The following is a 26072-nucleotide window of genomic DNA, read 5'->3' as shown; positions in this document are numbered from 1 at the left end:
CACTTCTACCCTTTTTAAAAAAGCATGCTACAAAACCCAACTTTTCATGGTGATCCTTTTGGTTATAGTAAACATTGTCTCGTATTTATTCAGTCAACATTATGGAGCACCTATTATGTGCCAGGCTCTGGCAGGCTGTGGGATTAAAGAGACGAAAGTCACAGTGCCTGCTATAATGAAATTCAGTACTATAGGTATGTAGTCCTTAAAAATCTGGCTAGAAAATGTGAAAGAAAAAGTGCTAGATTTTTTATTTTTTAACCTTTCAAACCCTGGTTTGAATGAATGCAGAGATTTCCTGCAGAAGGTTGTCTATAGCTGCTGGGTTAATCATAAAATACAGCTTTCATTACCTCATGGCTCCAGCTGAAGAAAATATAATACATCACTATTGCCTATAGAATAAAATTCATTTTATTTTCTATTAATTTCTGAAACTCTTTAATGTCTGATAAGTGAATTGAAACAAACTCACAGCCCTTCTGGTAAAGGTTTGGGTTCCTTTTCTTGTCCAGGGCATCACCAATAGCCCACATATAGAAGAATATGCAATAAAAAGGGAAACAAAGGTCAGTTTATTAATCTGGGCACATCTCACCCCTTGGCCCTGTGGGACAGTGTGGCCTCAACTTGACATTGAAGAAGGAGTCTCCTATTTCCCTTCAGTCTGAAGCTTTGAACCTGTACTCAGGCTCTGAAAACAAAGAGCAGAGTAAACCCAAGTTAGTTGGTGCAAATAGCTCTGCGTGCCTCAGTCCTTTACTTCTAAGAACTCATGTAATCCTGACAATAACTGTGAGGTAACTTTGACATATTTTTGGATGAGAAAACTGAAGGACAGAGAAATTAAGCAACTTTCCCAAGGATATGGAAGTTCATAAGGGACATTAATGGGACCTGAACTTAAGGAGGCTGAGATTAGGACCAGCAAAGTCAGCCATTAAGATCCGCTGCCTCTCCCTGTTGACCCCAAGGCTTGCTCACCTAATTGCAGGTGCAACTGAGAGAAAGGGGTGACCACATGTTGTTCTTCAGCACAGTGACCCCACCCACAGAGGAAACCAATCCACTGAGTGTGAAATGCTGAGCAAGCAGATCACACAGGGCTTCCAAATGGGTGAGTGCGGGATGGAGAGTGACTGGGGAGAGCCACAGAAGTCTATACATCCCTTGGCAATGGCAGTAATGGAGAGGTTCCAAAGGTCCCAAGCTTCTCCCGTGGCATACAGCAAGGGGCCTCTGCTTCACACTCGCCAGGCTGTTCACATGCTTTCCATATTGTGGACCATCCTTCTTATCTCAATACTGCAGTCCTCTGGGACTCAGCCTCTGGGAGAGACTCCATGTATTTTGATCTGTTTGTGCAGTGAGCTCCTATAGAGGTTATTGTATTCATCTGCAGTAAATATTTTCTGATAGGCCAAAATCGTATAGGCATTGTCTGATAAACAGAACCAATTGTCTCAAAATGTGTAACTATCTGAAAGAATGAATGATGATGTTTGCTGTTTTCATACAACTTATTTTAGCACTTTGACATATCTTGTCCTGTTATTTAATTTCTTTATGAGTGCCTGATATAGCTCCTTAGCTAAATTTTAATGTCCTTAAGACCAGAGAATTACATATATACATATATGTGTGTGTGTGTGTATATATATGTATATAAAATAGATACCAGCATGACACTTTTTAAAATGAGGTGGTTGATAAATATTTAATGGATTTCTTCCTCCTCCTTTCTCTTTTTCCCTCCATCTCTCCTTTTCTTTTTGTAGTACCTCCTGTTTCTTAGGCTATTGATGTGAAGATTAGAAATGAGGATAGAAATGGCTAGGGCAGCAGATAGGAGCACTGTAAACTTCTAGAGCAGAATAGAATTGTGTAGATTTGATAATTTGGTGAAAATTATTTTATGACATATTTATTATTTATCCAGGTTCTAGCCCATCTATTTCTTCTTTCCCATGTGGTCCATCCTTTTGTGGTAGGTCTGCCACATACAAAACTTTCATGACAAAGAATAAGAAAGGAGTGTGGGTGGATGAGTGTGTGTCCACTACTACTCCTGGGCCTCCAGTTTAGGGCACATGCTCAGGTGGGTTGGGGGTAGCCCTTCTGCCTTTATATGCCTATTCCTCATCTGTAGAATGGGAATAAATAATGCTGTCATTGTGAGAATGAAATGAGAAAATACAGGAAGAATCTTAGTACAGTGCCTGGCATATGTTAAGCACTGAATAGATGTTAGTTGTTATTATTATTATTATGCCCAGACATGCAGGCGTGAACATCATCCTAGGCTGCCCAGGGTAAAGAAGCTCCTCTGAGAGTGTAAGCTCCCAGAGGGTAAGAACTGCCCCACTGATTATAATTTCTAGTTACAGTGGTATGTCTGGGGCCACTCAGTTGCTGAAATGGTGGTGTGAGTGTCATTCAGCAGCTGGTTTTCATGCCTGTCAGATGCAGCCTTATATCAACTTTGGCAAACATGCAGAGCAAAGATCTCTAAAGAAAATCTAATAACAAGTTAAGAAAAACAAACTATTCATATCTTTTGCCAACTCTTGAGACTCTCAACCAATGGACTAGCTCAAAATTCAAGTAAAAAATTATATGTACCAAGATGTTACGAAGAATCATTGAAACCTTCTAAATGTTTCAAAAATAGGCAACTATATTTAACTTGACTGTGGTATATGCTCTCTATGCAGTGTTATACAGGCTCTGTAAATGTTTACCACATTTTAAGTAACTTGGAAAAATACTTAGATTATCATGTGACCTGGAATACTCTGGAATAACATTGCATATGTGAGCACAACTGTATTAAATTGTTTTTAGAAAATAGCTGCGATTGAAATATATCAAAATTTAACAGTGGTCATCTTTGATGATGTTGGGATTATGGATAAAATTTCCCCTCTAATTTTACTTCTCTTTATTTTCTATATTTATACGATATATGTGTATTGTTTTCATGCACAAGAGAAAAACTTTTTCTTAATGGAAAAGTAATGTACATAAGTAGTAGACAAAAGCCATGGTATTTGGCTTGTATTTTCACAGGGAAAAAATAAATCAATGCATACGACCTAGAAGTTATTTGTTATATATTCTTTAGAGAGAAGTAAGAGTGTGCATAAACTAAATTAAAAACACAGTACTTTGGAAAATTTGAGAGAAGTTTAGCTTTTTGAGGATTTTTAGAGAAGCAGCAAAAGTATAAAGCCCTGGCTAACACACACGGGCACGAGTCAGTCTCTTCTTTCCTGGCACTGCAGTGGGTACTCTTAGCCCTTCTGACTGTTGGAGATTTGAGAGCATCATTTTCTTCTAAATGTTTGACAGCTATAAGCTTTCAGCTGTTAGCAAATGAAGTGAAATGTGTTTTTAATAATAAGAGTCCTTTTAGGGAAAGAGGCCCAGCAAAAACATCATTAGTAGTTCACATTCAGGCAACATTTTAAGCTCCCTTCCTAATCCTGCTCCTCTCGTTTTAGTAGCCAGGCATGTCCACCAGATGTGCTTCAAGTCCTTTTATTTACATAGATGTTTCCAGCAATTTTGTTGTATGTTTTCCTACTTATAAATAAATACACACCAAATAGCCCCCTCTTTCATACTGCTGTGCCTCAGCATATTTGTTTGTTTTAAAGCAGGAAAATGTCTAGTAGGCCCTGAGTAGTTTTCACATCATAATTTACCATGTATAGGATTACATTTATGCCTTTAAAATGTATATGCTTATTATAGCTCCTTTAAAAAATGCATAAATGTATGAATAAGAAGATAATAATTACTCAGGAGTAACTACTCTTAGCCTTTTGGTATGTTTACTTCACTAACTGTAATAATGCTTTTTCATAAATATTACCAATTCTGTATTTGTCCTCCAGGATTCTTTTATTGCCTGTCCTGTTTATGTTAGTACATAGAAAACTCATTCTTTCAAACTACTTGTACATGGTATGCTGTAGTTTATTTAGCTATTCTTTTACTGATAGACATTTGGCTTGTTGCCTTTTTTTTGGCTATTAAAACAATATTCAGTGAACATCCTTGTATGTGCCCTTTGAGCACATGCGTGTTTTCCAGGAAGCAGAAGTACTTGATGACAGGCTTTACTTTTACATTTTCATTTAGTATGTGTTGTCAGTATATATCTTTAAAGATTTACAAACCTACGTATCTTATGTAAATAGGTGTTACATGTATCTATTTTTCTTTTGGAGTAATGGGTTAGTTGCATTACCCTATTGCTCTAAACCTTGCTTTTTTGACTTACTGGAATAACACTGATCTCTTTTCATGTCATATACACAAAAGTGGTCAATGTTACAGGTGGTCTGAACTTTTACAGAAGACCCACAGATACCTGGGGATATGACCATAAATTTCCTTTTAGCAACCTAACTTTTAAAAAACTTTAAATTTTGTTTATTTCAAATTGTAGTAAAATTGCAGGTGTAGTACAGAGAACTCCTGTATGTGCTTTACCTAGATTCACTAGTTTTGAACATTTTGCCCTATCTCTCTCTCTCTGTTTCTGTATGTATGAATTCATAATTTTTCTTTACTTTTTTCACTTGGTTAACCAGCATTCTCCACTATAATGTTATTATTTTTTCCTGTGTAATTATTAATAAATTATGGGGCAATTCATCCATATTAATGTAAGCATCAGTAATTAATTTTCTTTTTGGTTTCCATTGTATTAATACATTGTATTGATTTGGGATTTTGCTAGACTTGGAGCTGCGTCATCCAGATTCCCCTCCCAAGGAGTTGCTGCCTAACTGTGGAGAGTGTGGCCAGCAGATGGCTCCTAGCTGCCAGCTCCTCCAGAATCCACCACAGCTGAAGAGGGCTGCCTTGTCCAAGGTCATGTCCTTCCTGAGGCAGTGGGTAAAGGCCCAACCATTTCATTCTGAGGCAGGACAGTCTGACATGCAGTTTTTACTCTTTATCTCCTGGCATCCACCACTGCTATACCAGCACCCCTTTCTCATCTAACACCTATGGCTGCATGGCAGATCCTGTACAACCAGATGAAGGAGAAAGAAAAAGCCCAAGCTTGGGTTGTGGGTGGGTCAGCTCACCTGGCCTTGAAAGAGTGTGCCAAGGGGAAATTCTCCCAGCAGGTGGACCATCAGGCCGTGCACCTGGTGTGGGAAGAGAAGTGGTCTGAAGTTCAAACATGTACAGACTTATGGGCAGAGGTGAATGGCCGGTTGGCATCAAGGGTCTAGAGGAAAAAGGATTAGAAATTTGGAGACAACAAGGCTAGACTAGGAGAAGTATGTGGATGGATATATAAGAGTGGGCCCATCATGTGATGTTCTCTGCAGCATCCACCGGAGAGTTTTAAAGATTCTGGTCTATTTTCCTCTGAAGACTGATCATTTCTTGTTCTATCAGGCAGTTTACTTAGCACTAAATGACCAAATCAGCAAACTGACCTGGCCACTTTATGTCAGCTAATACTGTCATTGGCCACCCCAGTGCTGACACAGTGAGCACACAAACAAAACAACCACTGTGGCTAAGATAGAGGCTACACGTTGGCTCAACAGCATAGATTTCTTCTTACCAAGACTGATTTAGCTACTTTTGCTGCTCAGTGTCCAGACTGACCACAGAGATGGACACTAAGCCTTCGTATGTTACCATTCCTTATGGGATCAATTGACTTCTTTGGAGCCAGTTTACTCCATTTACTTCATTCTTCCATTTGAAACCATTCTTTCTAATCTTCAGTTATGTTTATTTATTTAATTTTTTCATTTCAGATGGCAGGTTTTTTTAGATCTAAAATTTCCATTTGGTTCTTTTTAAAAATCATTTCTATTTCTCTGCTCAGATTCTCTGTCTCTGTACTCATTACGACAATCCTTTCCTTTGTCTTCGTACACATTTTTCATAGCTGTTTTGAAGTCCTATTTGCTAATTCCAACGTCTGTGATATATTTTCTCATGATTGCGGCTTACATTTTCCTGGGTTTTGTTTGCTTGCATGGCTAGTAACTTTTGAATGCATACTGGAGGTATTGGATGATATATTTTAAAGACTCTGAATTACATTGTTTTCCTTTGAGGATTATTCTTTTTTATTCTAGCAGGCAGGTTTCTGATTGACTCAGTCTCCAAACTCTGTCTTCCTGTGGTGGGCAGGAGCTGCAATCTTTGATCAGTTTTTCCATTCTTCTAGCTGTTGGTTTCCATTAAGCTTCTTGGAGTCTTTTCCTATGCATGCACATTTCAGGGGCCAGTCCCATATTTGAGCAAAGTCTTTAATGCAGATTTTGGGACATCTATTCTGTGGTTCTTACCTTTTCTAGTATATTCTCCCTTAATTTCTATTTCTCTAGCACTTCCCATTTCTGTCCTCTTCCTCCTCAAGCCAGTATTTATGTGGCTTTCTGATGGATTTATAGCTGCTCTGTAAACCTAGATTGTGAGGTACTCTCCTGCAAAAGCTGAATAGATATCAATCTCATGTAGTGTAGGTCTCTTCTTTCAAGAATAAAATGCACTCTTAAATTTTGTTGTCAAATGGTTATATATGTTATCCCAAACATATTTATGTAGTTAATTTTATCACAAATTTAAATTGTCTTCTGCTCGAGCATTAGCTTGATCAAAGCTGTTCTGCTAATATAAGAAACTCATTTAAAATTTTAAGACATTGTCAAACAACTCCCCTAAGTCGGTTTTATCAGTATTCTCTCACCAACATTGCATCAATGTCCCTATATGTTCAATAATATTTTTGTTGGAAAGCTGTTTTCATAGTATACTACCTGATGGATGAAAATGTTATTTCAGTGTTTTAATTGATATTTCCCTAAGGTCTAGTGAGGTTGAATATATTTCCATTCCATTGGAAAGTTCTATTTTGTATTTTGTAATTGCCTATTCATAGTTTTGCCTGTTTTCCTATGGGTTGTCTTTTTCTTACCGAGTATACATAAGAGTTATAATTAATCGTCAGCTATTTACATTGCTGACATGAGAAATAACTTCACATTGTCTGTTTTCATGTTAGGTCATGTGTCTTTTATCCTACAAAAGTTTTAGATTTTTATGTGGAATTTATCTGTCCTTTATGTCTCTTGCTTTTTTGTGCCAGTGCTTTTCTTGGTATAGATATGAATTTTTTTACACAAAATTTGTTCCATACTCAGTCACCAAACTGTCTTCCCTGTGGTGGGCAGCAACTGAAATATGCTAATGTGTTATTTTATTGTCTGCTTTTACACTTATTGTTTAAAGTAACTAATATTCCCAGAAATATTCCTGAAAATATTCTTTGGGAACCTGATTATCAATTGCTCAAAGTGTTCTAGTCCAAATATCCCATAACTTATTTAACTTGCCCCCTGTTTTGGGCATTTTTATTATTATTAATGATATTAAGAACTTTTATGGATACAAGTATTTCTAATTATATAATTGCTATAGGTTCCTATATTTGGGAACCATTTTTATTTCAGTTAGCGCATTACACTTCCCAACTCTGGTTTTTATCATTTTTAAAAGTTGAAATTTGAAAAAAATGGTCTTACTGTACTAACATGCATTTATTTTTCATATTTTCATGTTTGTGTCATTTCTTGGTCTTTGTGGGCAGGTGAATATTCTGTTCCTTTTCTCACATTTCTAACAGGATATTTGGCTTTTTAAAAATTGATTTAGAAAACTTCTTTATAAAGTAAGTAAATTGATTAATCCTTTTATATTATCCAGTTTTTGCCTCATGAGCATATGCCATTTTGGATATATATGATAATTTGATCATTACTATTATTTGATTCTTATTATTAGGGCTTCCATATTTGAGGTTTGCTCAGTGAATTTCAGTGCTAATAATTATTGCTGAGTAGTTAGCACTTAAAATATAAATTTTGTAACATTAAAAAGGATTCTTTTGTCAGTTTTGCAGTGTTGTGAACCCAGTACTTCTGATTAAAAGGCAACAATGTAACAGTGATTCTAGTTAATTTGATAAGTGATAAGTGTAACTGAATATTATTAATATAAGCCAGACACAATGTCATAAAAGACTTTTCATTTTAAAGGACACTAATTATTTCTTTTCTTAGATATATATTTTCTTTTATTTCCATTTTGATAAATTGCCATGAAATAAAAATTGAGATATTGAATAGTAAAGCCAGAACAGTGATCTGTTGTTTATATTACATACTTTAATAGTAAAATTCTAAATTATGTTATAGCTACTAAATGATTTGGGTAATGTGGTTTCTCAGAGACCGTCCGGTTCTGTTTTCCAAGGGCAGGAATCATTTTTCAAACACTCCAGAGAGATGGCCAACTGGCTGCAGCATCTCATTCCATTTTTAGAAAGGTCTTCCAAATCTCTAACCCATTATTCTTATTTGCGCCTTCTGGAGCCACACAGGGCAAATCTAAGTCTATCTCATTACTCTCATTTCCCCTGCCTGTGTTGGGCATGACCATAGCCCTTCTCCGCTAGAGCACCTCAAGGGTTTGCTTGCAGCAGTGGAGGAACTTCAACTTTTGCTCAAGTCTCTGTGTCAAAGTATTTTCCTCTCTGTAAAGCGGTACTAAATGCCTTGGGTGTTAACAGCATACATTTTCATTGTACTTACCTTTTGCATAAATGAGAATATGGTTGGCAAATGGAAAGTAAATAAAACCAATGGTTGAAATGAGAATTGATGAAGGTGGCATGAAGTAGAAGGGCTTTGAAGGTTTTGTTCTTTAGAACCAGTGAAGTTAAAGGTTCTGGATTAGTTCAGGAGAGGGCAGGAAAGATCGGACATAGAATGGTGATAAAGTTTAGTCACCTTACTGTCAGAGAAGGCTGTGCCAGTGGTGACTGAATTCACAAGTGTGCTCACTGAGTGGCTCTAGGCTGACGAGAGTTAGATGCCTCCCTCTAAAGCTCATAAATAAGTGGGAAGGCTGAGTGTTGTGGGGGAAGCCAATCACATAGATCAAATGTTAGCTTCAACAACATCCGTCCTTTGGAGTGGTATACAAGAGGAAGGCAGAAACTTGTATGAGACTTCAATGAAGCACGGAGAAATGTCACTGCTGTTCCCTTGCCAGCTCGGGGTTGAGACTTCAGCCACTATGCATCATGCTTCCTTTTCATAAATTCCAAGATGCCTGGAGATTTATGAGCACTCAGATCCCTGGTCAATGAAAGTTTCTCTCCCAGTATTTATATGATAGCTTCTCACAGATATGAAGAACAATGAAATACATCAAATTCTTTTAGCCATTCTTAAAATGACAGGCTTTCTGGCATCTTGTATTTGTTAATCTCCAATGAGCACAGTTTACTTCGACTCAGTTCTTTGTGGAAGCCAGACCCACGGGAGTGACAGGGGAGACACATGCTCTGGGGTGCAGAAGACTGCTGAACAGTGTTGGTCACATTCTCGTGGCCTAGAAAGGCCTGACTCCAAGGCCAGGTGGGGACAGAGAGCCCCATCCTGTGTGAGAGCCACACTATGGCTGCAGAGGCACTGCCGCCCCAGGCTGCTGTGCTGTCATGGTCACTTATCCCATGTGTGTAAGTCACTAAGCCAAAGCACAGTTCGGAAGGAACCCGTTTCTTTATCCATCCGTGTCTGGAGTAGGGTGAGAAATCTGTCAGCCAGGGGGAGAAGGCCATGCAGCTTCCTGTGGGTCTCTCCTCCAACCCACCTCCTCCGAAGGCCCCCCACACCCCGGAAGGGTTCTCTGCCACAGTCCCTGCAGAGGGAGGGTTTGTTTTAGTTCTCTTAATCTAAAATTGACAAGTGTCAAGGATATATATAATAATTTAAAATCCTGCAGTACCATCTGAATAATGTGCATGGAGCAGCATTTTTTAAAGGAAATTATTTTTGTGCTGTATACTTTTAAGAAAATCCACAGTGTTTTTTATCTTCCTTTGAACATCATTGATTTGACCAATATCATTTACTTTCTGTAGATATAGAAGTAGTAGTATAAAAACCTGGAGATAGTTTTGAAAATGGGTAAATATCTTTATTGTTGATTATGTAGCAATGTATGTCTTTTGTAAATGACTCAAACAATTTAAAAATGGAATGGACATATTTTTATTAGGTATGTAGCTAAACCTGTGTGTTGTAAACTATTCAAACAATATAGAAATGCAGAGATTGGGAGGGGATACAAGATGGCGGCATGAGAGGTGAGACGGAGAATTCCTCCCAAAACCACAGATAGTATGAAAATGTAGTTAATTGATACAACTAACCCTAAAACAACAAGAAAGAAGGCTGAACCAGACTGCACACAGACCTCACGAACAGAGCAGACCTCACAAAACAGGGTAACATATGAAAGCCTTAATCAGGTGGGACCCAAGCCCTTCCCCCACCCCAGCTCACTGGTGGGAGGAAGAGAAACGGAACGCGGAGGGGCTGGAAGCCTAGAACTGCTGAACACCCAGCCCTGGAGGTCTGCTTTGGGAGCAGAAACCTACACTGTGTGGTGCTCTGGACATTGGGGAGCCCAGACAGGTGGAGTGCTTGAGAGACAGATTCTGGCCATTTGTGGAGGAGGGGATCCACACCCGGCCGCTCTGGGACAAATGAAAGGCAGGTGGTATGAGAGGCTTCCTATCAGCAAGAGGGCTGCTGAAGGAGCGGGGTTTGCACAGAGCTTGCTGCGTGGGGGAGGGGAGATCTGGACAAGGTTGTCTGGGAGCACTCTGCCCAGCTGGATGGGAACTTTGAGGAGCTTCAGGCGCCCCATCCCACTGACTGTCTACTCAGCTCTGAGGCCCCCCACTGTGAGACGCAGCCTGCTGCGCCTTCCTCCTGGCCTGCAAACATCAGTTCACAAACCTGCAGTCACTGTGCTGGCACCAGGCCAGCCAGAGGGAGGCCCTGCCTACAACAGCTAGAGACACAAAGCACAGTGGCTTACATCTGTGTGCTTGGCCCACTGGCTCTGATACTGGAGACAGGCACCGCAGACGGGAATCGGGAAACAGATCTTTCCTCCCCTCCAGGCACCAGATCTGCTACCCTACCAACCCAAACCTCACTCTAGGGGCACTGGAGCTTCTGGGCACTAGAGGGCACCACACAGAAACATGAAATGTCAAAAGAACACGATCCAGACCAAAATCTCACAAACCCCAGAAAGAGAGCCAAATGAAACTGAACTTAACAATTTTCCTCAAAGAGAGTTCAAAATAAAAATTATAAACATGCTTATAGAGGCACAGAAAAATATTCAAGAACTCAGGAATGAATTTAAGTCAGAGATTCAATCATTAAGAAATTCCACATTTGAAATGAAACATACAATGGAGGGATTTAAAAGCAGATTAGATGTAGTCGAAGAGACAGTAAATGTAATAGAAATTAGAGAAGAGGAATACAAAGAAGCTGAGGCACAGAGAGAAAAAAGAATCTCTAAGAATGAAAGAATATTGAGAGAACTGTGGGACCGATCCAAATGGAACAAAATTCACATTATAGGAGTACCAGAAGAAGAATAGAGAGAAAAAGGGATAGAAAGTGTCTTTGAAGAAATAATTGCTGAAAACTTCCCCAATCTGGGGAAGGAGATAGTCTCTCAAGCCATGGAGGTGCACAGATCTCCAAACACAAGGGACCCAAGGAAGACAACATCAAGACATATAATAATTAAAATGGCAAAGATCAAGGATAAAGACAGACTTTTAAAAGCAGCTAGAGAGAGAAAAAAGATCACATATAAAGGAAAACCCATCAGGCTATCATCAGACTTCTGAACAGAAACCCTACCGGCCAGAAGGGAGTGGCATGATATATTTAATGCAATGAAGCAGAAGGGCCTTCAACCAAGAATACAATGCCCAGCAAGCTTATCATTTAAATTTGAAGGAGGCATTAAACAATTTTCAGATAAGAAAAAGTTGAGAGAATTTACCTCCCACAAACCACCTCTACAGTGAATTTTGGAGGGACTCCTATAGATGGCAGTAGTCCTAAGACTGAATAGATGTCACCCAAGGGATAGACAAAGAGTACAGAATATGATTCATAACATACAAAGAATGGAGGAGGAAGAAGAGGAGGAAAAAAAAAGAGAGAACCTTTAGGTTGTGTTTGTAATAGCACACAAAGTGAGTTAAATTAGACTGTTAGATAGTAAGGGAATTACCCTTGAACCTTTGGTAACCATGAATCTAAAACCTGCAATGGCAATAAGTACACACCTATTGATAATCACCCTAAATGTAAATGGTCTGAATGCACCAATCAAAAGACATAGAGTCACTAAATGGATAGAAAACAAGACCCGCCTATATGCTGCTAGAAGAGACTCACTTCAAACCCAAAGATATATACAGACTGAAAGTAAAGGGATGGAAAAAGATATTTCAAGCAACTAACAGGGAGAAAAAAGCAGGAGTTGCAGTACTTGTATCAGACAAAATAGACTTCAAAACAAAGAAAGTAACAAGAGACAAAGAAGGACATTACATAATGATAAAGGGGTCAGTCCAACTAGAGGATATAACTACTATAAATATCTATGAGCCCAACACAGGAAAACCTACATATGTGAAACAAATACTAAAAGAATTAAAGGGGGAAACAGAATGCAATGTAATCATTTTAGGAGACTTCAACACACCACTCACTCCAAAGGACAGATCAACCAGACAGAAAATAAGTAAAGTAAAGAGACAGAGGCACTGAACAACGTATTAGAAGAGATGGACCTAATGGACATCTACAGAACACTCCATCCTAAAGCAACAAGATATACATTCTTCTCAAGTGCACATGGAACGTTTTCAAGAATAGATCAAATACTAGGCCACAGAAAGAGCCTCAGTAAATTCAAAAAGATTGAAATTGTACCAACCAGCTTCTCAGATCACAAAGGTATAAAACTAGAAATAAATTGCACAAAGAAAATGAACAATCCCACAAACGCATGGAGGGTTAATAACATGCTCCTAAATAATCAATAGATCAATGAGTAAATAAAAACGGAGATCAAGAATATATGGAGGCAAATGATTTAACACCGTAAAACCTGTGGGACGCATTGAAGGCCGTGCTAAGAGGGAAATATATTGCAATACAGGCCTACCTCAGGAAAGAAGAACAATCCCAAATGAACACTCTAAACTCACAATTAATGAAACTAGAAAAAGAAGAACAAATGAGGCCCAAAGTCAGTAGAAGGAGGGACATAATAAAGATTAAAGCAGAAATAAATAAAGTTGAGAAGAATAAAACAGTAGAAAGAATTAATGAAAGCAGAAACTGGTTCTTTGAGAAAATAAACAAAATAGATAAACCCCTAGCCAGACTTATCAAGAAAAAAAGAGAGTCTACACACATAAACAGAATCAGAAATGAGAAAGGAAAAGTCACTACAGACACCACAGAAATACAAAGAATTATGAGAGAATACTGTGAAAACTTATATGGTAACAAACTGGATAACCTAGGAGAAATGGACAACTTTCTAGAAAAATACAATCTTCCAAAGCTGAACCAGAAAGAAAATCTGAATAGACCAATTACCAGCAAAGAAATTGAATTGGTAATCAAAAAACTACCTAAGAACAAAAGCCCTGGACCCAATGGTTTCACTGCTGAATTTTATTGAACATTTAGTGAAGACCTAATACCCATCCTCCTTAAAGTTTTCCAAGATGTAGAAGAGGAGGGAATACTCCCAAACTCATTCTACAAAGCCAACATCACTCTAATACCAAAACCAGGCAAAGACACCAAAAAAAAAAAAGAAAATTGCAGACCAATATCCCTGATGAACATAAATGCCAACATACTCAACAAAATATTAGCAAACCAAATTTAAAAAATACATCAAAAAGATCATCCATCATGATCAAGTGGGATTCATTCCAGGGATACAAGGATGGTACAACATTCAAAATTCCATCAACATCATCCACCACATCAACAAAAAGAAGGACAAAAACCATATGATCATCTCCATAGATGCTGAAAAAACATTTGACAAAATTCAACATCCATTCATGACAAAACTCTCAACAAAATGGGTCTAGAGGGCAAGTACCTCAACATAATAAATGCCATATATGACAAACACATAGCCAACATTATACTTAACAGTGAGAAGCTGAATTCTATTCCTTTAAGATCGGGACCAAGAAAAGGATGCCCACTCTCCCCACTTCTATTCAACATAGTACTGGAGGTCCTAGCCATGGCAATCAGACAACACAAAGAAATAAAAGCCATCCAGATAGGCAAGGAAGAAGTCAAACTGTCCCTGTTTGCAGATGACATGATATTGTACATAAAAAACCCTAAAGAATCCACTTGAAAACTACTAGATCTAATATCTGAATTCAGCAAAGTGTGGAATACAAAACTAATATACAGAAATCTGTTGCATTCCTATACACTAATGATGAACTAGCAGAAAGAGAATTCAGGAAAACAATTCCATTCACAATTGCATCAAAAAGAATAAAATACTTAGCAATAAACCTAACCAAGGAAGTGAAAGACCTATACCCTGAAAACTACAAGACACTCTTAAGAGAAATTAAAGAGGACACTCATATATGGAAATTCATCCCATGTGCTTGGCTAGGAAGAATTAATATTGTCAAAATGGCCATCCTGCCTAAAGCAATCTACAGATTCAATGCAATCCCTATCTAAATACCTACAGCATTCCTCAATGAACTAGAGCAAATAGTTCTAAAATTCATATGGAATGACAGAAGACCCCAAATAGCCAAAGGAATCCTGAGAAGGAAGAATAAAGCAGGTAGAATTACGCTCCCTGACTCCAAGCTCTACTACAAAGCCTCAACTATCAAGACAATTTGGTACTGGCACAAGAACAGAGCCATAGACCAGTGGAACAGAATAGAGAGTCCAGATATAAACTCAAGCATATATGGTCAATTAATATACGATAAAGGAGTTATGGATATACAATGGGGAAATGACAGCCTCTTGAACAGTTGGTGTTGGCATAATGGGACAGCTACATGTAAGAGAATGAAACTGGATTACTGTCTAACCCCATACACAAAAGTAAACTCAAAATGGATCAAAGGCCTGAACATAAGTCATGAAACCATAAACCTCCTAGAAAAAAATATAGGCAAAAATATCTTGGAATTAAAAATGAGCAACTTCTTTATGAACGTATCTCTCTTGGCAAGGGAAACAAAAGCAAAAATGAACAAGTGGGACTATATCAAACTAAAAAGCTTCTGTACAGCAAAGGATACCATCAGTAGAACAAAAAGACATCTTTCAGTATGGGAGAATATATTCATAAATTACATATCTGATAAGGGGTTAATATTCAAAGTACATAAAGAGCTCACACACCTCAACAAACAAAAATCAAATAAGCCAATTAAAATTTGGGCAGAGGAGCTGAACAGACACTTCTCCAAAGAAGAAATTCAGATGGCCAACAGGCATATGAAAAGATTGCTCCACATTGCTAATCATCAGAGAAATGCTAATTAAAACCACAATGAGATATCACCTTATACCAGTTAGGATGGCCACCATCCAAAAGACAAACAACAACAAATGTTGGCAAGGATGTGGAGAAAGGGGAACCCTCCTACACTGCTGGTGGGAATGTAAATAAGTTCAACCATTGTGGAAAGCAGTATGGAGGTTCTTCAAAAAACTCAAAATAGAAATATCATTTGACCCAGGAATTCAACTCCTAGAAATTTACCCTAAGAATGCAGCAGCCCAGTTTGAAAAAGACACATGCATTCCTATGTTTATCACAGTACTATTTACAATAGCCAAGAAATGGAAGCAACCTAAGTGTCCTTCAGCAGATGAATGGATAAAGAAGAGGTGGTACATATATACAATGGAATATTATTCAGTCATAAGAAGAAAACAAATCCTACCATTTGCAACAACATGGATGGAGCTAGAGGGTATTATCCTCAGTGAAATAAGCCAGGCAGAGAAAGACAAGTGTCAAATGATTTCACTTATCTGTGGAGTATAAGAACAAAGAAAAAACTGAAGCAACAAAACAGCAGTAGTCTCACAGAACCCAAGAATGGACTAACAGTTACCAAAGGGAAAGGGACTGGAGATGGTGTGTGGGCTGGGAGGGATAAGGGAAAAATGGGGCATTACGATTTGCACACATAATGTAGGGGGGGACATGGGAAAGGTTGTATATACAGAGAAGACAAGTAAGATTCTATTGCATCTTACTATGCTGATGGACAGTGACCGTAATGGGGTATGTGGGGGGGACTTGATAATAGGGGGAGTCTAGTAACCATAATGTTCAAGTAATTGTACATTAATTATGTCAAAGTAAAAATAATAATAAAAAAAAAGAAATACAGAGAATGGAATTTGTCCTGCAATACCATGCTCCAGCAGTTGCCACTGTTAGCTACAAATTTGTTTCTAACTTGCCGAAGCTTAAAGACCAGAGTTTTAAGTGAGCTCATGTTTTCCTATTGGGTTACTTTTGTTCTCTGCTAAAATACATAGCATAAATAGTAGCAAACCCATTATAATAAAACTCAGAAAAGTGGAAAATAAAAATTCATATAAAGCTACAATAGATACCAATAAGACTTTGAACATTAAATTTCCTAGGTTTGTGTTGTCTTTCTGGCATTTTATAGTGAATCTGCCAACTTATAATATCTACGTGTTACTCTTCTAGGGGTTTGTGAGATCATGATAATATTCTGGCTTTTCATGCTTATGATAAAAAGGTAGCTTGAGTGGTCTTTTTTAATTCCTTTTCTGGATGGCTACCTGGTTATGATTATATAATCAAGCAATTGATCATGATGTGTGGCCGTTTGGAGCAAATGTATCAGTTTAATTACACCTCATGTTTCTTTACTCATGGTCATTTATTCATCAAACAGTATCGAGAGTTTTCTCTGTGCCTGGCACAGTGCTGGAATCGAGGATACAAAAGGACAAGGCTGGCAGGGAAGAGAGATATGCATGGAAAACTCTAGGGTGATGTAAGAGGAGGGTGCACAGAAGTCTCCAGAATCCCCAAAGGGGACATGATATAGAAGCTTCTTTCCCAGGTACCAGCCCAATATTTTTCCTGTTAGCATGTCAGTTATGTCCAAAGCTGAACTTATTACCTTCCCTCCTTCCCTCCCTCCCACCCCCAATGCTCCTCCTCCCACCCCCTACCTACACAACTACACCTTCTCCTCTGTCTTTTCTCTGTCAAGTGCATCTTTATCCAACAGTTTATCTTCAACTAGCAACCCCAAAGTCAGACTCAACTCCATTCTCTCATCACATCTGGTTTCATCAATGCTCTCTTACTAGGACTCTCTTCTAGCTTTGATTATCCCTCGAGTTATGGGGCTTGGACTTTTGGTGGGGAAGTGCTCTGATGGTCTCCCAGACATGGCCTGGAGAAATAGATTTGGGAAATAGGTGAGAATATCTAGGGAGAAAAAGAAGAGAAACTTACTGTCATTGTAGTTATTGAATTGAAAGACATGAACGTTTTATTTTTGTTACATATTTATTAAAACCAATCATATATAATTTATTTAAAAATTTTGCCCTGATATACACAAAAATTTCCTGATAATGGTAATTAACAACAGCTACTCTCACCTGCCTTCTGTCCACACCAATATTCAGTCAAGATTGGCTTAATATTGAGGTGTAACCCAATAAGACTGAAGATCAAGCACCTCAGGTCCTGGACAAGATAATAAAATACTCATAAGCCTTCTGCATCCTTGGATTGACTAATGTCAATAAGGGAACCAGTTTTTGATGCTGTGAAAGAAATGTGTTCATCTCCAATGACAATTCCAAGCTCCTGCCAGCCCACTCAGTCAGGAGAAGGCCACAAAGCATCATCCTCTTTGGTAATTTCAATTTTTAAGGTCATCGCTGTTTTAATTCTTCCTTGCATTTCAGACCTGGTACTATGGAACTCGTCCACCTAGTTCCTATAGGGAGTAGGCTGGAGTCACAGAGCACCCTTGAGGGTGTCCACTGCTGCATTTAATCCTCAAGGTGACCTCTAAAGTCATAGGTCTGATATACAGACCCCTGGTTCATATCAGAATGAGGACAAAATATACAAAGAAAACTTTAACGAGCGGCTAAAAATAAATAATCTGCAGGTACAGGCAGAGGCAGTATCTTTTTGTGGTTAAACTGAATTTGCTAAGTGAACTGGAAATGTAATGTGTATTTCCCAAAACTCTTTCCATCATTGTTATGCCTCAGACATGGCTTAACCTTTGGATATACTCTGCTAATATAATTGCCTTGCTGGCTTTTAAAGGTGGCTGTTAATTGGGTTCCCGAGCAACCGCTGCTATAGAGGTGCCAGTTGCAGCCTTTCCACAAATGGGGCCGCTTCATTAAGTGCTTCCTCTCCCTGGAAGGGCCCCTGGGCTTGGATGGTAGCCAGCAGTTACTGAAATGCCATCACTTATAGGATTGCCCTTTAAGACACTGATTTGTTATTTTATTGAGTTTCAACTCTTCTCCTCTCAAATTTAAATGGAGTTTTATTGGATACAGTGTTAAACTCAATTCTTCCCATTCTCAGTGGCCTTTTCATCAGGTTATTTCACTCTGGTTCATAGCATTTAGTCGTCTGACTGGACAAGAGGTTTCAGAACTAAAGACAGCTCAGTTATGGGGCTCGGACTGTCGGTGGGAAGTGCGGTGACAGTCTCCCAGACATGGCTCAGGCATGCTCAGTGGGCTGATGATTTGTGCTCAGGTAGCCTGAGAAGTCTCTTAGGCAATTTTTTCCCCTTTGGTAAAATTTGTTCTGAAAATTCTTATCTCTGGGATGGTTGTCCTGAAGATTTTTAATTTGTCTGAAGAAAATGAGTACATAACTGTCACACTGAATAAACATTTTAGGGGTGAGGTGGGAAGGTAGGACAACAGAAAGAACTTTGTTTTTGTCTTTGACTCTCCCTCTGCTCAGAGCAGCTCTGTGGTGCTGGTTCTTTTCATACCCCAGGATGAAGTCTTGGGCGGCCCAGTGTATTTTCTGATTATTTTCGTATAATGAAAAGTTCTCCAGTCACATTTCCTTTCCAGGCAGTCTCAGCTTGGTAGTTAACACATCCAACCTCAAGTAGACTGGTTTAAAGTGAAAGCTTCTCCTATCCCTGGCTCAGATTTTAGAGTCAATTTTGTCAAATTCCACCAAAAATAAGAGCTATGGGTATTTTTATTGGAATACATTGAAGTATAGATTAGTTTTTAGTTTAGAGGTGATTTATTCTTATTTGTTACTGCAAATGCTATGTTTTCAAAATTAACTTTTCTATTTGTTGATACTGTACAAAATGTAATGAATTTTGTGTATTGATTTTATATCCAACAATGTTGGATGTTCTTATTCTAATAAATTTTCAATTAATTTTTAATATAGACAATTACATCATTTGTGAAAAAATGATTTTTTCTCCTTGCTTTCCATTTCTCATGCCCTTTTCCCCTCTATTTTCTTATGTTTCCCTCCTGGTAGAATTGGTTAATAGAAATGGTGATAATTGCCATCTTTCTCTTATTTTGATTTTAGAGGGGTTGCTTATAGTAGCTTACCGTTAGGTAAAATGTTTGTAGTAAATTTTCAGAGGGTATCCTTTATCAGGTTCAGTCATTTCACTTTCTAGTTTGCAAAGGATTTTAATTATGTGTTTGTGTAGAATTGTATCAAATACCTTTTCTGTATCTTATGAGATGTTGTGGGTTGACTCTTACTGAGGGCTGTTAAAATGTAACATATGGCATCTTCTAGGGGCAAAAGCATTGCCAACTAGACTGGGAGAGATGCTACATTTTGAAACATGAATTACATAATGTTACACATTTTGTAAACATATACCCCTTAATGGGATTACCATGTTGTTAATGCTGTCATGCTTGAAAAATAAAACTCATCTTTGTTTGTTTGTTTTTCTCTCCAGTATTACTTTACTGTTCTTTTTGGCCACGAAGGACAAAAACCACTGGAGCTGCGCTGTGAGGAAGAGCAGGATGGTAAAGAGTGGATGGAGGCCATTCACCAAGCCAGGTATGGGCTCAAATCCTCTGTGTGACACTAGATTGTCTGGGTCTTGCGGTTTTCACTGTTGGTGGTAGATTTAAAAGAATTTGTACTTCCAAGACAAGCTTCCTCTTGATTTCTCCTCCTTAGTCACTTTTGAGATGATTCTTTGAGCTTTCTATGGCTATTTCCAGCTAAAGAATAAAAGGATAATAGAATATAACAATAATAATGGTAATATGTCACTTTTGTGGATTTGTTGATACATGCCACGCACTGTTCAAAGTGCTTCTCCGTTAAGGAGTTTATTAAATGCATTGATTGATTTCCCTCTCAACAGTCTGTGAGAGGGCTGTTATGATTACCCTCCCTCTTACAGATAAGGGAGCTGCGGCCTGGAAGGCTAGTTTCCTTGCTTGCAGTTCCTTACTAACACAGTTAGTAAGTGGCAGAGCTGGGATAGGGACCCATCCCAACCCCCGTTTGTAAACCCTGCCCTGGGTAGCCTGGTTGTTGAGAAAGGTGATGCCTACCTCTGTCTAGGGAAGTAGAAGGTTGTGATTTTACTTCCTCTTAAGAAATACCAAGAAAGTTGACAGGAATGCACTGGCCGCAAATGGGAAGAAATCAAAAAGAGAGGCAGAGAGCATAGCTCTCTTTCATTTTTCATATTCAATTCTGAAGTCCCATCCATTTTTGCTTCAAACGGCTCCCATGCTCACTGCTTTTTGCCTGTCACTTCACTAGTCCAGGTCCTCATCTCTCCACAATGTTCTGCTCATATCCCTGATGTTTCTGTGGCCAAACTTGAGCTGGGGTATGTTTTCATTATCTTCGCCTGACATGCTCCCCTCCCCCTAAATGTCCATTCACGTTTCTACCACCCCTCCCCGAAGCTTTCCCCCACAAGTCAGCCCTCACGAGCCCCTTCTCCAAATTACTGCTGCACTTACATTACTACATGTAGAAAATTTAACAATTTAGCACAATTTAAGTGTGTCTTTACATATTCCACAGATGTGATTTCTGTTTTCATGGGTGTGATTTCTGTTTCTTGAGCTGTATTGTATGCATCTTGAGAGAGAGGAGGAGAATGCTTCATTTCTGAATGAAGTGCTAATTATGTAGTAGGTGATCAGGAAATATTTTCAGACTGATTATTAAGAGAATGAGGCATTTGTTCTGAGTTTAGACTGTTCTTGAACCCTTAAAATGTTCTCTGAAAGTCTCCTCTTCCCACCTCTCCTCTCTTTTTTCTTCAGCTGCTTTATAAGACACCTCCTCTGTGGCAGGCTGCATGCTAACTGCTTTACATATTTATTTATTTTTATTCCTCCCAGCTACCCAGCAAAGTATTATTAACCCCATTTTGCAGGTGAGAAAACAAAAGATCATGATGATGATGATTGAGCAGATTGGTCAAGTCTAACACAAAGTTGTTAAGCTGCAGAGCTGGGATTCAAACCCAGGTCAATCTGGTTCCAGAATCTTTAACCAGTGTTCTGTATTGTACCTCTTTTCATTATTATCTTTTTTTTTCAGTCTATATCTGTTCTATTGCTTTTTCTCCCTTCATTCAAAGATGAAAATGGATTAATGTGAGGTCAAGGTTGAGAGTAGAAGATGTTTTTTTTTTTTTTGGAGATAATTATTTTTTATTGAAGGGTAGTTGACACACAGTATCACATTATATTAGTTTCAGGTGTACAACACAGTGATTCAACATTTATATACATGATAATTCTAGGTACCAGCTATCACCATACCAAGTTGATACAATGTTTTGACTATATTCCTTATGCTATACATTACATCCCGGTTACTTATTTATTTTACAATTGGAAGTGTGTACTTTTTTTTTTTTTTTTTTTTTGTGAGGGCATCTCTCATATTTATTGATCAAATGGTTGTTAACAACAATAAAATTCTGTATAGGGGAGCCAATGCTCAATGCACAATCATTAATCCACCCCAAGCCTAATTTTCATCAGTCTCCAATCTTCTGAAGCATAACGAACAAGTTCTTACATGGAGAACAAATTCTTACATAGTGAATAAGTTACATGGTGAACAGTACAAGGGCAGTCATCACAGAAACTTTTGGTTTTGCTCATTCATTATGAACTATAAACAGTTCAAATATGAATACTCATTTGATTTTTATACTTGATTTATATGTGGATACCACATTTCTCTCTTTATTATTATTATTTTTAATAAAATGCTGAAGTGATAGGTAGATACAAGATAAAGGTAGAAAACATAGTTTAGTGTTGTAAGAGAGCAAATGTAGATGATCAGGTGTGTGCCTGTAGGCTATGTGTTAATCCAAGCTAGACAAGGGCAATAAAACATCCACGTATGCAGAAGATTTCTCTCAGAACAGGGGGGGTGAGGTTCTAAGCCTCACCTCTGTTGATCCCCAATTTCTCACCTGATGGCCCCCCTGCGACTGTGCCTGTCTTAGATTGTTCCTCCCTTGAGAAATCTTACCCGTCTCTGGCTAACCAGTCATCTTCCGGGGCCATACAGGGAAATGTAAAGTTGGTAAGTGAGGGAAAAGCCTTATTGTTTGAAAAGGTTAGCTTTTTACTTCTTTGCATATTTATGCCCTGTGGCTTCTATGCCCAGCATTTGTCTTGAGGTGTCTTTACCACTTGGAAGAATTATGATACTCGGTAAATTTGATATGAGGCACGAATTCTATTTAAGGGTTGTAATTAGGAAGGAAGAAGAAAAGCTATAGAAGTAGCAGGCAGAAGAAAACATGGGAAGATTGATTATTTCTTTGACATATCTTCTTGTAGAGTAACTTTAGCATGTATAGGTTTTAAACTACTAATTAAATTGTGCACACACATTAACATAATAGGAGTATAGTTACATAACCAAAGCATACCTGTAATTACCAGCCATCTCCAGTGAAACCAAGAAAACCAGTTAGGCACCTTAGGCATTTGTGTAAACTTATCTATGATATGGTGGATATTGTCTAACTGAGCTTGAACAGTCTGAGAGAAATCAGACAAATTAAAACAACCCATTCCTGGGGACTGTTCACATCCCATATGTTCTTTTAACAGTAAATAGTCTGTAGTTGTAAGATTTTGGAGCACTACAATTTGCACTTCTCCTAATTCTTGTTTGAGTTACAACAGTATAGATCCAGTCAAATTTGTTGTTTTACTGTATGCACAGGCCAGTTTAGATATCTCCTTCTTCATTCCCATGGCAAGTCCAGGAACTGGTGGGATGAGTGTATCTACACCTGTAGCAGTGTGTGGATCTTTGTTGGGGATTTTTGATGATCATCTTCTGGCATGAGTCTTCCTGAGAGTGCTGATGTTGGAAGTTCTCTTTCATATCGTATCTTAGTTCATTTTCGGGGTAGCCCAATTAGGCTTTGATCCTCTGTATAAACACAAACAGACCCTTTGCCTACACTTTTATATGCCCTTTATACTCTTGTGTAGAACTCATTGGAGGTTACCACACAGGAACTGTCCTTTTTTTGTTGTTTTGTTTTGTTTTGTTTTGTTTTTGGTACCACTAATCTACACTTACATGATGAATATTATCTTTACTAGGCTCTCCCCTATACCAGGTCTCCCCTATAAACCCCTTTACAGTCACTGTCCATCAGCATAGCAAAATGTTGTAGAATCACTACTTGCCTTCTCTGTGTTGTACAGCCCTCCCTTTTCTCCTACCCCCCCATGCGTGTTAATCTTAATACCCCCCTACTTCTCCCCGCCCCTTATCCCTCCCTACCCACCCATCCTCCCCAGTCCCTTTCCCTTTGGTACCTGTTAGTCCATTCTTGAGTTCTGTGATTCTGCTGCTGTTTTGTTCCTTCAGTTTTTCTTTTGTTCTTCTATTCCACAGATGAGTGAAATCATTTGGTATTTCTCTTTCTCCGCTTGGCTTGTTTCACTGAGCATAATACCCTCCAGCTCCATCCATGTTGCTGCAAATGGTAGGATTTGCCCTTTTCTTATGGCTGAGTAGTATTCCATTGTGTATATGTACCACTTCTTCTTTATCCATTCATCTATTGATGGACATTTAGGTTGCTTCCAATTCTTGGCTATTGTGAATAGTGCTGCGATAAACATATGGGTGCATTGTCTTCCTCATACTTGATTGCTGCATTCTTAGGGTAAATTCCTAGGAGTGCAATTCCTTGGTCAAATGGTATGTCTGTTTTGAGCATTTTGATGTACCTCCATACTGCTTTCCACAATGGGTGAACTAACTTACATTCCCACGAGCAGTGTAGGAGGGTTCCCCTTTCTCCACAGCCTCGCCAACATTTGTTGTTGTTTGTCTTTTGGATGGCAGCCATCCTTACTGGTGTGAGGTGATACCTCATTGTAGTTTTAATTTGCATTTCTCTGATAATTAGCGATGTGGAGCATCTTTTCATGTGTCTGTTGGCCATCTGTATTTCTGTTTTGGAGAACTGTCTGTTCAGTTCCTCTGCCCATTTTTTAATTGGGTTATTTGTTTTTTGTTTGTTGAGGCGTGTGAGCTCTTTATATATTCTGGATGTCAAGCCTTTATCGGATGAGTCATTTTCAAATATATTCTCCCATACTGTAGGGATCCTTTTTGTTCTATTGGTGGTGTCTTTTGCTGTAAAGAAGCTTTTCAGCTTAATATAGTCCCACTTGTTCATTTTTGCTGTTGTTTTCCTTGCCCAGGGAGATATGTTCAGGAAGAGGTCACTCATGTTTATGTCTAAGAGGTTTTTGCCTATGTTTTCTTCCAAGAGTTTAATGGTTTCATGACTTACATTGAGGTCTTTGATCCATTTTGAGTTTACTTTTGTATATGGGGTTAGACAATGGTCCAGTTTCATTCTCCTACATGTAGCTGTTCAGTTTTGCCAGCACCACCTGTTGAAGAGACTGTCATTTCGCCATTGTATGTCCATGGCTCCTTTATCAAATATTAATTGACCATATATGTCTGGGTTAATGTCTGGATTGTCTAGTCTGTTCCATTGGTCTGTGGCTCTGTTCTTGTGCCAGTACCAAATTGTCTTGATTACTATGGCTTTATAGTAGAGCTTGAAGTTGGGGAGTGAGATCCCCCCTACTTTATTCTTCTTTCTCAGGATTGCTTTGGCTATTCGGGGTCTTTGGTGTTTCCGTATGAATTTTTGAATTATTTGTTCCAGTTCATTGAAGAATGGTGCTGGTAGTTTCATAGGGATTGCATCAAATCTGTATATTGCTTTGGGCAGGATGGCCATTTTGACGATATTAATTCTTCCTAGCCACGAGCATGGGATGAGTTTCCATGTGTTAGTGTCCCCTTTAATTTCTCTTAAGAGTGACTTGTAGTTTTCAGAGTATAAGTCTTTCACTTCTTTGGTTAGGTTTATTCCTAGGTATTTTATTTTTTTTGATGCAATTGTGAATGGAGTTGTTTTCCTGATTTCTCTTTCTGTTGGTTCATTGTTAGTGTATAGGAAAGCCACAGATTTCTGTGTGTTGATTTTGTATCCTGCAACTTTGCTGTATTCCGATATCAGCTCTAGTAGTTTTGGGGTGGAGTCTTTAGGGTTTTTTATGTACAGTATCATGTCATCTGCAAATAGTGACAGTTTAACTTCTTCTTTACCAATCTGGATTCCTTGTATTTTTTTGTTTTGTCTGATTGCTGTGGCTAGGACCTCCAGTACTATGTTAAATAACAGTGGGGAGAGTGGGCATCCCTGTCTAGTTCCCGATCTCAGAGGAAATGCTTTCAGCTTCTCGCTGTTCAATATAATGTTGGCTGTGGGTTTATCATAGATGGCCTTTATTATGTTGAGGTACTTGCCCTCTATTCCCATTTTGCTGAGAGTTTTTATCATGAATGGATGTTGAACTTTGTCAAGTGCTTTTTCAGCATCTATGGAGTTGATCATGTGGTTTTTGTCTTTCTTTTTGTTGATGTGGTGGATGATGTTCATGGACTTTCGAATGTTGTACCATCCTTGCATCCCTGGGATGAATCCCACTTGGTCATGGTGTATG

General features: G+C 38.5%; 1 protein-coding gene across 3 annotated transcripts in view; it reads left to right on the top strand.

Moving 5' to 3' along the window:
* The window catches only part of RASGRF2 (Ras protein specific guanine nucleotide releasing factor 2), a 222706-nt gene that overhangs the window by 36722 nt on the left and 159912 nt on the right, over positions 1 to 26072 (top strand). For all 3 annotated transcript variants that reach the window (XM_036914180.2, XM_036914178.2, XM_036914177.2), the window contains exon 2: positions 19967 to 20073. In XM_036914180.2, coding sequence (XP_036770075.2) covers positions 19967 to 20073 — 107 coding nt within the window. The remainder of the gene's footprint in view (positions 1 to 19966; positions 20074 to 26072) is intronic.

Source organism: Manis pentadactyla, chromosome 2, assembly GCF_030020395.1.
Source record: "Manis pentadactyla isolate mManPen7 chromosome 2, mManPen7.hap1, whole genome shotgun sequence".
NCBI lineage: Eukaryota > Metazoa > Chordata > Mammalia > Pholidota > Manidae > Manis > Manis pentadactyla.
The sequence above is the reverse complement of the archived record's forward strand: the minus strand, read 5'-3'. Positions and strand labels throughout refer to the sequence as shown.